Source organism: Penaeus japonicus, unplaced genomic scaffold, assembly GCF_977035675.1.
Source record: "Penaeus japonicus unplaced genomic scaffold, GWHDUDI00000001_assembly GWHDUDI00002338, whole genome shotgun sequence".
In the NCBI taxonomy this organism is placed as follows: Eukaryota; Metazoa; Arthropoda; class Malacostraca; order Decapoda; family Penaeidae; genus Penaeus; species Penaeus japonicus.
The window spans coordinates 1,816-15,344 of record NW_028236740.1 but is presented as its reverse complement, the minus strand read 5'-3'; the positions used below and the strand labels follow the sequence as shown (position 1 = coordinate 15,344).

General features: G+C 40.8%; 1 protein-coding gene across 1 annotated transcript; it reads right to left on the bottom strand.

Moving 5' to 3' along the window:
- Positions 1–172: 172 nt before the first annotated feature.
- LOC122244348 (uncharacterized) lies at positions 173–12,668 on the bottom strand (the record flags this gene model as incomplete). The annotated part of the gene is made up of 6 exons (XM_086535714.1): positions 12,609–12,668; positions 10,580–10,828; positions 9,521–10,222; positions 3,315–6,563; positions 733–888; positions 173–226 (listed from the first exon to the last, which is right to left on the bottom strand). Coding segments are annotated over exons 1-6 (4,470 nt in total), but the record flags the coding sequence as incomplete, so codon positions are not given.
- Positions 12,669–13,529: the final 861 nt, after the last annotated feature.

The following is a 13,529-nucleotide window of genomic DNA, read 5'->3' as shown; positions in this document are numbered from 1 at the left end:
AATAGCAATAATAATAATAATAGTAACATATATAAAAATAATAATCAAAATAATCATAACATTAATAATAATAATAATAATAATAATAATAAACATAATGATAATGAAAACAATAAAAACAATAATATTAATAAAAATAATTATAATAAAAAGAGACAAACCGGCAACTTACCTGTACAGTTGCCAAGTGCAATTTATTTTGTGACTCTTTGGCGCTGTTTTCCAGCTGGGAAGAAAATTAAATTAAATTCTATTAAATGAATTAATAATAATGATAAATTAAATATATTAAATAGTAATAAATATATTAAATCATATGTCATTTTCAGATTAAAAAAAAATTATTTGCTTGTTTTTTGTTTCTACGTCTCTGTCTGTTTCTCTCTCTCCCTTTCCGTCTTCCTCTCTCTCTCTCTCTCTCTCTCTCTCTCTCTCTCTCTTTCTCTCTCTCTTATTCTTTATCTCTTTCTCTTCCTTTTATTATCTCTCTCCCTCTCCTCTCTCTTCCTTTTATTATCTCTCTCTCTCTCTCTCTCTCTCTCTCTCTCTCTCTCTCTCTCTCTCTTTCTCTCTCGCTCTTCCTTTTATTCTCTCTCTCTCTCATGTTTTTATGTTTCCCTCCCTCCCTCTCTCTCTCTCTCTCTCTCTCCCTCTCATTCTCCCTCTCTCTCTCTTATTAACAAGACCCCTTCTCTCCTTCCCTCTCTTTCTCCCTCTCTCCCTCTCTCTCACCTGCCCAACCCTCTCATTAGCCGCCCTCAGGATGTTCCCCCTCTCCTCATACTTCTCCCGGAGTGACTCGAGGTCGTCCTTGAGAGTCGAGTATTCCTTCTCTCGCTGGCAGAGGGACTCGACCTTTTTCTTGAGTCTCTCCTCCGCCTCGATGATCTGGGAAGAAAACGGGAAGATCAGAAGTGGCGAACAGAAAACGGGATTTGGAGTGAGAGAGAGGGAGGGGGGGAGGGAGAGAGGGAGAGAGGGAGAGAGAGGGGGGGGGGGGAGGGAGAGGGAGGGGGGGAGGGAGAGAGAGGGGGAGAGGGGGAGAGAGGGAGAGAGAGAGGGGGGGAGGGAAGAGAGGAGAGGGGGAGAGAGGGAGGGGTGAGAGGGGGAGAGAGGGAGAGAGAGAGGGGGAGAGAGGGAGAGAGAGAGGGAGGGAGGCAGGGAGAGGGATAAGGAGAGGAGAGAGGGAGTGAAAGGGAGAGCGAGAGGGAGAGGTAGGGAGGAGAGAGGGGGGGGGGGAGAGGGAAATAGATAGATACAGAGAGAATTACAGATCAAGAGAGAGAGAAAGAGATATAGATAGACAGAGAGAGAAAGAGAGACAGAGAGAAAATGAGAGAAGTACAGATCAAGAGAGTTAGATAGATAGAGAAAGAGAGAGAGAGAAAGATTAATAACAAACAGGTCATTACGATTTATAAATCAAATGATTAATATCACACACAACAAACAAACACAAAAATATTAATATATCATTCCTAATATTAGTATAAAACAAACAAACAATTTCTAAAAAAAAGAAAACGGGGAATTTTCAGGGGACACTCAAATAAAAAAAAGAGAAAACGGAAAATATTTCGGGTAAACTAAAGAAAATAAAAGTCATGTTATATTTATATTTATTTATTGTTTTGTTATATCAAAAAGAGAGAAAAAGAAAGAGATAGAGAGAGAAGGACAAAGGGGGAAAGAGAGAGAGAGGGAAAGAGAGAGAGAGAGAGGGAGAGAGAGAGAGAAGGACAGAGGGAGGAAGAGAGAGAGAGGGAGGAAGAAAGAGATAGAGAGAGAAGGACAGAGGGAGGGAAAGATAAAGATGAAGAGAGAGAGGGAGAGAGAGGAAAAGAGAGAGAGTGAGAGAGGAAGAGAGAGAGAGGACAGAGGGAGGGAAAGAGAAAGAGAGAGAGAGAGAGGAAAAGAGAGAGAGAGAGAGAGAGAGAGAGAGAGAGAGAGGAAGAGAGAGAGAGAGGAGAGAGGGAGGGAATGAGAAAGAAAGAAAGAAAGAGAGAGATAGAGAGAGAGGAAGAGAAAGAAAGAGAGAGAGAAACACAAAAGAGAGAGAGAGAAAGAAAGAAAGAAAAAAAAAACAAGAGAGAAAAAGATAAACGATAGAAAGCGAATGAAAGAAAAAGAGAAAGAGAAAAACACGAAATACAAAAACATCACAAAATAAAACAACAACAACACAAGGGTAAAACACCTACAATATATATATATATATATTAGTCACACTTCATGCTCTGGGTTAATGAGACTTTGGGTTAATGACGTTCATTATCGCTAATCATCGTTTCTCTAATTATCGTTTCTCTCTAATTATCGTTTATTATCGTTAATTATCGTTTCTCTCTAAATTCTACTTCATTCACTGGATAGTTCCTTTCTCCTATCATATCTATCCGTGTTAATTATCGTTAATTAGGCCGATTAATTAGCTCCTACCACCGTTGATTACCATTAATTAGATCTTACAATCGTTGATTATCGTTAATTATATCTTACAATCGTTGATTATCGTTAATTAGATCTTACAATCGTTAATTGTCGTTAATTAGATCTTACAATCGTTAATTGTCGTTAATTATATCCTACAATCGTTAATTAGGTCGATTAATTATATCCTACAATCGTTAATTGTCGTTAATTAGATCTTACAATCGTTGATTATCGTTAATTAGATCTTACAATCGTTAATTATCATTAATGAATTCAGTTCCCTCTGCCCTTCTTTCTACCTGTCAATTAATTAGGTCCTACCCTCCTTAATCAGATCCTTAATCGTTAATCCTCCCAATTCTCGCAAGTCATGCCAATTCTCGTTAATTAGCACTAATTAAGTCCTACCTTCGTTAATCCTTGTTATTTCGATCCTGCCATCGTTAATCCTCGTTAAACAAGCCAATTATCGTTAATTAAGTCAATTAAATCGATCCTACAATCGTTAATCAGGTCCTAAAATAATTAATTCGATCCTAACATAGTTAAATATCGTTAATAAAGTCAAGTAATTAGATCCTACAATCGTTAATAAAGTCAATTAATTAATTAGTTAATAAAGTCAATTAATCGTTAATCCTCGTTAATTCGATCCTACAATCGTTAATCAGGTCCTAAAATAATTAATTCGATCCTAACATAGTTAAATATCGTTAATAAAGTCAATTAATCAGATCCTACAATCGTTAATCAAGGCAATTCTCGTTAATTCACTCCTACAATCGTTAATTTTCGTTAATAAAGTCAATTAATTCGATCCTACAATCGTTAATTTTCGTTAATCCTCCTCCTCCTCCTCCTCCTTCCTTCCTTCTCTCTACCTGTCCGTTTCTTTCGAGTTTGAGTTCGTCGACGCATTTTCCTAAATGATTCAATTTCTCTTCCAGTTCTTTTCTTAGTCTTCTCTCCGTCTCCAGTTCCATCTTTATTCGCTCTTGTTCGTCCTTTTCTCTCTTCTTCTCTCTTTCTTCCTCTTTTTCTCTCTTCTTGTCTTTTACTTCTTCCTCTTTTTCTCTCTTCTTCTCCCTCTCTTCCTCCTTTTCTCTCTTCGTTGCCTCTTCTCCTTCTCTGTCGAGTGCTAGGTTTCCGACCTCGAGTGGTAGGTTTCCGACCTCGACCTCGAGACTTTCGGCGCCGACTTCGAGGTTTCCGACGCCGACCTCAAGACTTCCGACTTCGACCTCGAGTGGTACGTTTCCGACTCCGACCTCGAGACTTCCGACTTCGACCTCGAGACTTTCAGCGCCGACTTCCAGGTTTCCGACTTCGAGTGGTACGTTTCCGACTTCGACCTGTTGTTGTTGTTGTTGTTTTTGCATTTGTTTTTGCAGCCTCTCGGCCAGCACTCGCCTCTCCTCCATCACGACCTGCAACCGAGTCGTGAGTCGCTCGTTCTCGAGGCGGAGAATCTCGATCTTTCTCGGCAGGATGTTGATGAGGCGCTTGCTGAGGTCGTCCTCTTGAAGGAGTGGCGGGTCGAGGACGACGAGGGGCAACGAGGTCGAGGTTGAGGTTGTGGAGGATGAGGTTGAGGTTGAGGTTGGAGGGTGACCTGTTGCTTCTCGAGGACGACTTCCTGTTGCTGGAGACGCCAAGCTGGAGGAGGAGCCGGTGTCCTCGCTGACGTAGGCGGTGTCGAAGCTCTCCTGGTCGGACTCGAGGTTCTGGGAGGTCGCATCTCCTCCTCCTCCTCCTCCTCCTCCTCCAGCAGCTGCTCCTCCTCCTCCTCCAGCTCCTCCTCGAGACTCCTCATCTCCTCCTCCAGCTGTTGCTCCTCCTCCTCTTCCAGCCTCCCTCCTCGCATCTCCTCCTCCTCCTATTCCTCCTTCTTCTTCCACCTCTTCCTCCTCCATCTCCTCCTCCTCCTCCTCCTCCTCCTCCATCTCGTCCTCCTCGTAATAGTCATCCTCATCGTCGTCATCCTCGTCGTCCTCGTCATCCTCGTCCCCGTACTGCTGGTGGAGCGCGGAGAGCCTCGAGGCGAGAGCGAGCGAGCGGGAGGTGGAGGACACGAGCTTGTGGTACAAGTACGAGCACTGGTCCTCGAGCTCCCTCAGCCTCGAGGCGTGCATGTCCTGGCCGTCCATAGCGGCGACTATCCCGGTCGCAGTGTCGCCATCGGCATCTACGACCCCGTACTCGAGCGCCATGTCGAGGAGGAGGTCCACCGGGGGCTCGAACTTGGTCGAGGACGAGTTGTTCGAGGAGGAGGAAGGGGGTAGCGGGAGGGGCGGGGTGGGGAGGGCGGTCGCTCCTTCTAGCTCCTCCTCCTCCTCCTCGATTCCTCCGTGTCCATCGGCGCGGCGCTGGGCCAGCCTCCGCCTCTCGGCCAACTCCTGCCGGAGACTCGCCCACTCCACCTCGCCCTCGAGGGTCATCCGGCGGATGCGGTGCCACTGGTCCCTCGAGCACTCCAGCTCCTCCCGAAGCCGCTGGAGGAGCTCCCTCTTGCCCTTGAGTTCGTAGCGGAGGATCGACTCGGAGGTGTGGAGTTTGGCGTGCTCGTCCTTCATGTTCGAGACGACGAGCCAAGTGGAGTGGAGGGCGTCCGTCACGCCCTCCAGCCTCTCCTCCTGGGTCGAGACGCGTCGCTGGAGTTCCACGTTGAGGACTCGCAGCCGCTCGATCTCCGTGACTAGCGATTTCTTCTCGAGGATGAGGTCGCGGAGTTTGGTGTAGGTTCTGCTCACGCTCAAGGTCGAGGGGGAGGAGGCTGAGGGGGAGGAGGTTGAGGGCGTGGAGGTCGTGGGCGTGGAGGTCGTGGGCGTGGAGGTCGAGGGCGTGGAGGACGAGGTCGAGGTCGAGGGGGAGGTCGAGTCTCCAGGGGGACGTCCCTCTTGAACCTCTTCTCCTCCTCTTCCCTCTCCTTCTCCTTCTCCTCCTTCTTCTCCTCCTCCTCCTTCTTCTCCTCCTCCTCCTCCTTCTCCTACTCTTCCCTTTCCTCCTCCCTCTCCTTCTCCTTCTCCTTCTCCTCCTCCTCCTCTTCCCTCTCCTCCTTCTCCTTCTCCCTCAACCCCTCCAGCAATCTCACCTCCTCCTTCTCCTGTTCCACCTCCAGAAACCTTCTCTCCCCCTCCTCCTCCACCTCCACCTCCACCTCCACCTCCTCCTCCTCCTCCACCCACCAACCTCTCCGCCGTCGTCCTCTCCGAAAGCTCCAGCTCCTCGAAGAGTTTCCCAAAGGCCGAGAGCTGTTGTGCCATCCTCTGGTTATCCAAGAAGTAGGTCTGGAGCTGGTCCTCGAGGTCTTTGAGGATGACCTCTTGGTCGTCGATGACGTTCTCGTATTGCTTGACCCGCTTGCGCAGTTCGGTGCACATTCGCTCCGTTAGTTGCAGCTTGTATGATTGCAACGATACCTCGGCCAGCAGACGAGGTAGGTCTTGCAACTTGCTCAAAATGGCTTGTCGTCCTTCTTCCTCTTCTTCTTCCTCTTTGGCTTTCGCTGCTCTTTCTTCTTCCTCTTCCTTCTTCTTCTTCTTTTTACTCTTCTTTTTCTTCTGGTCTTCTTCGTCGCTGTTTTCTTCCTTTTCCAACTCTTCTTCCTTCTTCTTCTGTGTCTTCTTGTTCTTGTCTTCTTCTTCTTCTTCTTCTTCTTCCTCCTCCTCTTCCTCTTCGTTTCTCTTGTTCTTCTTCTTGTTTTCATCACTGTCTTCCTCCTCTTCCTCTTCCTCTTCTTTCTTCTTGCTCTTCCTCTTCTCTCCCTCCTCTTCCTCTTCCTTGGCGTCTAAGTCTTCCTCTTCTTCCTTCTTCCTCTTCCTCTCGGCCTCGAGGAAGACCTTGTTGTCAAGTCCTCTATCCCCTTCGTCTTCTCCTCCTCCTCCTCCTCTTCCTCCTTCAACTCCTCCTTCAACATCTCCTCCTCCTCCTCCTCCAATTCCACCACCACAACCCCCTATTCCTTCCACTCCTCCTCCTTCTCCTCCACTTCCTCCTCCACCACCTCCTCCTCCACCTCCACCTCCTCCTCCACTTGCAGCTCCGGCCTTCCTCTCGAACCAAGTGGCACTCACCTTCCGAATGTTGCTTCGAAGTTGCGCTTTTTCCTTCTCCGAGGCTCGGTACTGGTCCTGTGGGTGGATGGGTGGATGAGTGGATCGATTGATGGGTGGGTGGATTGATGGGTGGAGGGTTAGGTGGATGGGTGGAGGGTTAGGTGGATGGTTAGGTGGATGGGTTAGATGGATGGGTGGATGGGTGGGTGGATGGATGGGTGGGTGGGTGGGTGGATGGATGGGTGGATTGATGGGTGGAAGGTGGGTGGATGGATGGATGGGTGGGTTGATGGGTGGGTGGGTGGGTGGATTGATGGGTGGATGGTTAGATGGGTGGGTGGATTGATGGGTGGATGGATGGGTGGGTGGGTGGATTGATGGGTGGGTGGATGGGTGGAGGGTTAGGTGGGTGGGTGGGTGGATGGGTGGAGGGTTAGATGGGTGGGTGGAGGGTTAGATGGGTGGGTGGATTGATGGATGAGTGGATGGATTGATGGGTGGATTGATGGGTGGAGGGTTAGGTGGATTGATGGGTGGGTGGATTGATGGGTGGGTGGATGGATGAGTGGATAGATAGATAGATAGATAGATAGATGGATGGATGGGTGGATGGATAGAATGATAAGATAAGGAGGGTGTGTGGGTGGATTGATGGGTGGATGAATTGATGGGTGGATGAATTGATTGATGGATGAATTGATTGATGGATGAATTGATTGATGGATTGATGGGTGGAGGGTTAGGTGGATGGGTGGATGAATAGGTTAGATAGATGGGTGGGTGGTTAGATTGTTACATAGATTGTTAGATGGATGGATGGATGGATTGATGGGTGGGTGGATTGATGGGTGGAGGGTTAGATGGATGGATTGATGGGTGGATGGGTGGGTGGATTGATGGGTGGATGGTTAGATGGGTGGGTGGATTGATGGGTGGAGGGTTAGGTGGGTGGGTGGATTGATGGGTGGAGGGTTAGGTGGATGGGTGGATTGATGGGTGGGTGGATGGATTGATGGGTGGGTGGATTGATGGGTGGAGGGTTAGGTGGATGGGTGGATTGATGGGTGGATGAATTGATTGATGGATTGATGGGTGGAGGGTTAGGTGGATGGGTGGATTGATGGGTGGATGAATTGATTGATGGATTGATGGGTGGAGGGTTAGGTGGATGGGTGGATTGATGGGTGGATGAATTGATTGATGGATTGATGGGTGGAGGGTTAGGTGGATGGGTGGATTGATGGGTGGATGAATTGATTGATGGATTGATGGGTGGAGGGTTAGGTGGATGGGTGGATGGTTAGATGGGTGGATGGATGGATTGATGGGTGGGTGGATTGATTGATGGATGAATTGATTGATGGATTGATGGGTGGAGGGTTAGGTGGATGGGTGGATGAATAGGTTAGATAGATGGGTGGGTGGTTAGATTGTTAGATAGATTGTTAGATGGATGGATGGATGGATTGATGGGTGGGTGGTTAGATAATATAATATACTGGTTTGATAATAGTAATAATAATAATAGTAATAATGATGATAATCACTATTAATTAATCATTAATTAATCAATTAATGGTTAATTAAATAATGGCTCGGTACTGGTCCTGTGGGTGGATGGATGGATGAACAGATAGACAGATAGGTGGATGATAGATGGTTAGATTGATGGATGGATGGATTTTATTATATATAATTAATTATTAAATATAGTTAGATAGATGGATGTATGGATAAGAATGATAAGAATAGTGGGAAAATTTATAACAAAATAAGTGATAATGATGATGATAATGATGATGATGACGATAATAATAATAGTAATGGGTGGGTGGGTGGTTAGATGGATGGGTGGATTGATTGATGGTTGGATGGGTGGATGGACTGATGGGTGGATGGGTGGATGGATGGATGGATGGATGGATGGGTGGGTGGATGGTTAGATGGATGGGTGGATGGATTGATGGGTGGGTGTGTGGGTGGATGGATGGATAAGAATGATAAGAATAATGGGAAAATAAGTGATAATAATAATAGCAAATATTAGTCGTGATAATGATGATGATGATGATGATGATAATAATATTGGATGGATGGATGATTAGATGGATGGTTGGATGAAAAGATAGACGAATTATTATAATTATTATATATAATTAATTATTAATTATGGTTAGATAGATGGATGGTTGGGTGGATGAACAGACAGACAGATAGGTAGGTGGATGATAGATGGGTGGGTGGGTGGATGGATGGGTGGATTTTATTATATATAATTAATCATTAATTATAGTTAGATAAATGGATATGGATGGATGGATGGATGGTTAGATAGATGGATGGATGAATAAGAATGATAAGAATAATGGGGAAATTTATAACAAAACAAGTGATAATGATAATAACAATTATTAGTCGTGATAATGATGATGATGATAATAATAATAATAATAATAATAATAATAATAATAATAACAATAATAATAATAGTAATAATGATAATTATTACTATTAGAGAGAGAGAGAGAGAGAGAGAGAGAGAGAGAGAGAGAGAGAGAGAGAGAGAGAGAGAGAGAGAGTAAGTGAAGGAGGGAGAGTGAGTGAGTGAGTGAGTGAGAGAGAGAAAAGAGATAAAGAGAATGAGAAAGAGGGAATGAGAAAGAGAAATATAGAAAGGGAAGATGAGAAAGAGAGATAGAAAGAAAAAGTTTGAGAGAAAAAAAACAAGAGAGAGAAAGGGAGAGAAAGAAAACAAGAGAGAGAAAGGGAGAGAAAGGGAGAGAAAGAAAACAAGAGAGAGAAAGGGAGAGAAAGGGAGAGAAAGAAAACAAGAGAGAGAAAGGGAGAGAAAGAAAAACAAGAGAAAGGGAGAGAAAGTTTGAGAGAGAAAAAATAATACAAGAGAGAAAAGGGAGAGAAAGAAAAACAAGAGAAAGGGAGAGAAAGTCTGAGAGAGAGAGAAAAAAAAACAAGACAGAGAAAGGGAGAGAAATAAATAAATAAAGAAAGAAAGGAAAGAAAAAAAACCTTACCTTAAGTTCATTATTTTCTCTCTCCAGAACTTCCAACTTCCGCTGACAGAGGTCAAGGAGATGACCCAAGTCGACGTCGCTTGACCTGTGATGACCTGATTGCTGTTTCGAATCTTCTGTTTTGGCGGGCCTTTTAACGGTTTTAACGGCCGTCGTGACGTCTACCGTTTTTTCTTCTTCTTTTTCTACTCCTATTTCCTTCTCGCTTTTCTTCTCTCCTTCGCCTTCCTCTTCTCTTTCTCTTCCTTCTTTTTCTACTCCTCTCTCCTTCTCGCTTTTCTTCTCTTCTCCTTCGCCTTCTTCCTTTCTTTTCTCCTCCTCCTCCTCCTCCTCTCTTCCTTCGCCTTCCTCCTCTCTTTTCTCCTCCTCCTTCTCTCCTATTCCTCTTCCTCCTCCTCCTCCATTTCCTTCCTTTGTGAACATTTCCAACTGCGCTTCCAACTGCGCCACTTGGTCTAACAACACCTCCTTCTCTGCCAACAGCTCCTGGCACCTTTGACAACACTGCTGTCCGCCTCCCGCCATTCTAGCGAAGTCTCCCTCGGCCTTATTCCCGTTTTCTTCGTCTCCCTCGGCCTTATTCCCGTTTTCTTCGTCTCCCGTTTTCTTTATCTTTCCTCTCTCCTCTTCTCCTTCTCCTTCTCCTCCTTCTCTTCCTCCTCCTTCTTCTTCTTCGTCTCTCTCTCTTTCCATTGATTCGGCCTGGCGAAAGAGAATAATGATAATAGAAACCATGATAATGATAATGATTATAATAATTGTAATGACTATAACAGTAATAATAATGATAATACGAAATAAAACTTTACAAAATTTGAAATCATTAACGGTTTTTTTAATTTGAAATAATTAATGGTTTGAATCATTTGAAATCATTGACGGTTTTAATAATTTGAAACCTTTAACGGTTTTAATGACATGCATAACGGTTTTCATAATTTAAAATCATTAACGGTTTTAATAATGGCTTGAATAACGGTCTTGACAATTCAAAATATCTAACGTTTTTTGTTTGTTTGTTTTATTTTTTTTCCCTTAGCAACGGCAAAACCAACTTACCTTCTGTAACTTCAGCCTCAAGAAGGCGTTGTCACTCTCCAAGAAAGTCAATCTCTCTTTCAAGACCATAATTACATCTCCATTCCCAACATTTCCAACGTCATTTGGCGCGAACGAGGCCGGTGACGTCACGGGGGAGGAGGGTGACGTCACGGGGGAGTCACGTGACGTCATGGGGGAGTCACGTGACGTCACTGGGGAAGACGGTGACGTCACGTCTCTTGCGTCACCAACTGGCGCCATTGTTCCCTGGAAGGAAAAAAAAAATATATTAAATAAATAAAATAAAAAAATATATAAAATAAATAAAATAAAAAAATAAATAAATAAAAAAATAAAATAAATAGATAAAAATAACTAAATATATAAAATAAATAAAATAAAAATAGATAAATAAATAAAATAAATAAAGAAATAAATAAAACATAAAAAATCTAAAAAATAAAATAAATAAATATAAATAAAAAATAAAAATAAATAAATAAATAAAAATAAAAAATAAAAATAAATACAATAAAAAAAATAAATAAATATAAATACATAAAATAAAAGATAAAAAAAAAAAAATAATTAAATGAAAAAAAAAAAAAATACATAAAAAAAACAGACGTTAACAAACGTAATTAGAAAGTTTATTCCTCTTCCTCATAATAAAATAACAAACAATAATAATAATAATAATCAATAATATCTACGCAATTATTAATTAATTATCAATTAGTAATAATAATAATAATTAATAATCGTAATAACCATAATAAAAGTAATAACATAAATAATAATACAAAAAAAAAAAACAATCAATTAATCAAGAATTTATAAATAATAATAATAAAAAAATAATAATGATTACACAATCAATTAAATAATTATTAATTAGTAATAATAATAATAATTAATAATCGTAATAATCATAATAATAGTAATAATATAAATAATAATCATAAAATAATTAATCAATTAATTAATTAAGAATCCATAAATAATAATAATAATAATAATAATAATAATAATAATAATAATAATAATAAATAAGAATAATAATAATAATAATAATAATAATAATAATAATAATAAAAAAAAAAAAAAAAAAAAAAAAAAAAAAATATATATATATATATATATATATATATATATATACATATATATATATATATATATATATATATATATTGGTTTATTCAACGTAAATATTTCAATTAAATATTATAAAAATAACACGATAATTAACACAAAATACATTCATAATATACTGAAAGAAAAGGAAATCATAATAAAAAGAATAAAAAGAATAATGAAAGAATAAAACTATAATAATAATAAACAATAATTATAATAACAATAACAAGATAATAAAATAACAATAAAATAATAATAACGATAAACAATAATAATAATAATAATAATAATGATGATAATAATAATAATAACAAAAATTATGATGATGATAATGATAATAATAATAATAATGATAATAAACATGATGTTAATAATAATAATAATTATAATAATAATCATAACATAATTAACCCGTTAACGACGGATGACGTGTTTTTTCGTCATACGTGACGCAGGACCTCTTTGCACTAGACAATGGTGCAGTCATGCGCGTTCGGGGGGATTTTGGATCCACTATTGTTATTAATTTATTGTCTTACTATAAGTAATGACGTGAAAGTTGAAAGTTAGACAATTGCAGTCATAATTATTAATCATTATACTGCCGTAATAATAAGCAAAATGCCGTTTTTACAACTCACTTACAAAAACCTAGAAATGGCGCCCACTTTTCTCCTTAGCACCAGCACGGGAGGAGTAGCAGCCTTTGAATGGCATCCACCATACGGTCTCAATAGCAACACACATACTATATCATGTTTATAACTCCCTAACCAAACAAATCAACACTACTCTGATGGCACCCATTAGCTTCCTATCCTCACTTGGCTCCTTAAAGTACCGCCCACCCCATGAACCCCATGTGCAGGCAGATCATACTTTCAGAGGAGGAATGACTCACAACCCATACCCATGCCAACAATGTGCCACTGTGCCAGTAGGGATAAACCTTGTTATTGTTGGCACTCATTGTCCAAAAGCCACAATGTTTTCCTCCCTCATTCCCATACCTCTTCATTTTGGATGGTTATAAGTTAGATTTATTATTGTTCGTTCGTGACAGCACAACAATTACGAAAAAATAAAGTTGCTTTTTGTTCCCTCCTAAAAACATAATACTTCTAATACTTCTAATTCTATTCTATCACAAAATTGAGTGTAAAGAAAAAAAAATTGGAATGAGTTGGATATGGAATGGACCCCACTGAAACTAATAAACAAATTTTTTTAAGAGTCAACTGCAGAATTGGTGGAACCTGTGATATGACAAATATAAATTTCTATAAAACAGTAAAACAACACAAACCCCACACACACACTACAAAAAACAAAAAAAAAAAAAAAAAAAAACAAAAAAAAAAAAAAAAAAAAAAAAAAAAAAAACAAAATACAAAGATGGGGATCTAGCTCTACCTAACTCTACTACAATGAGTGATTCCTAAAAAAAGGGAGTGGGGGAAAATCAAATTAAGTTGCCCAAGAAGCTGCCTCGCATCAGAAATAAAACTCATTCACTGGATCCTGTGTAAGTACAGCAAAAAATTCAATCCCCTCCCCAATATCCCATCCCCATCATCTATCCCCCCCCTCATTTATCCTGATTCCTGTGTAAGGCAAATCTTCCAACCCCATCCCCTATCCCCTTCGTCGGCAACACTGGGGTTTTAATAAACAAAATAATAACAATAATGATAATCAAATCAATAGTTATTATTATATAATAATAATAATAATAATAAAAATAAGGAGAAACACGAAAATAAAAACATCCTTAACTGTAACCTAAACTAAAAACTGTACCTACCACGAGGGGACGGGTCAAGCAATTGGC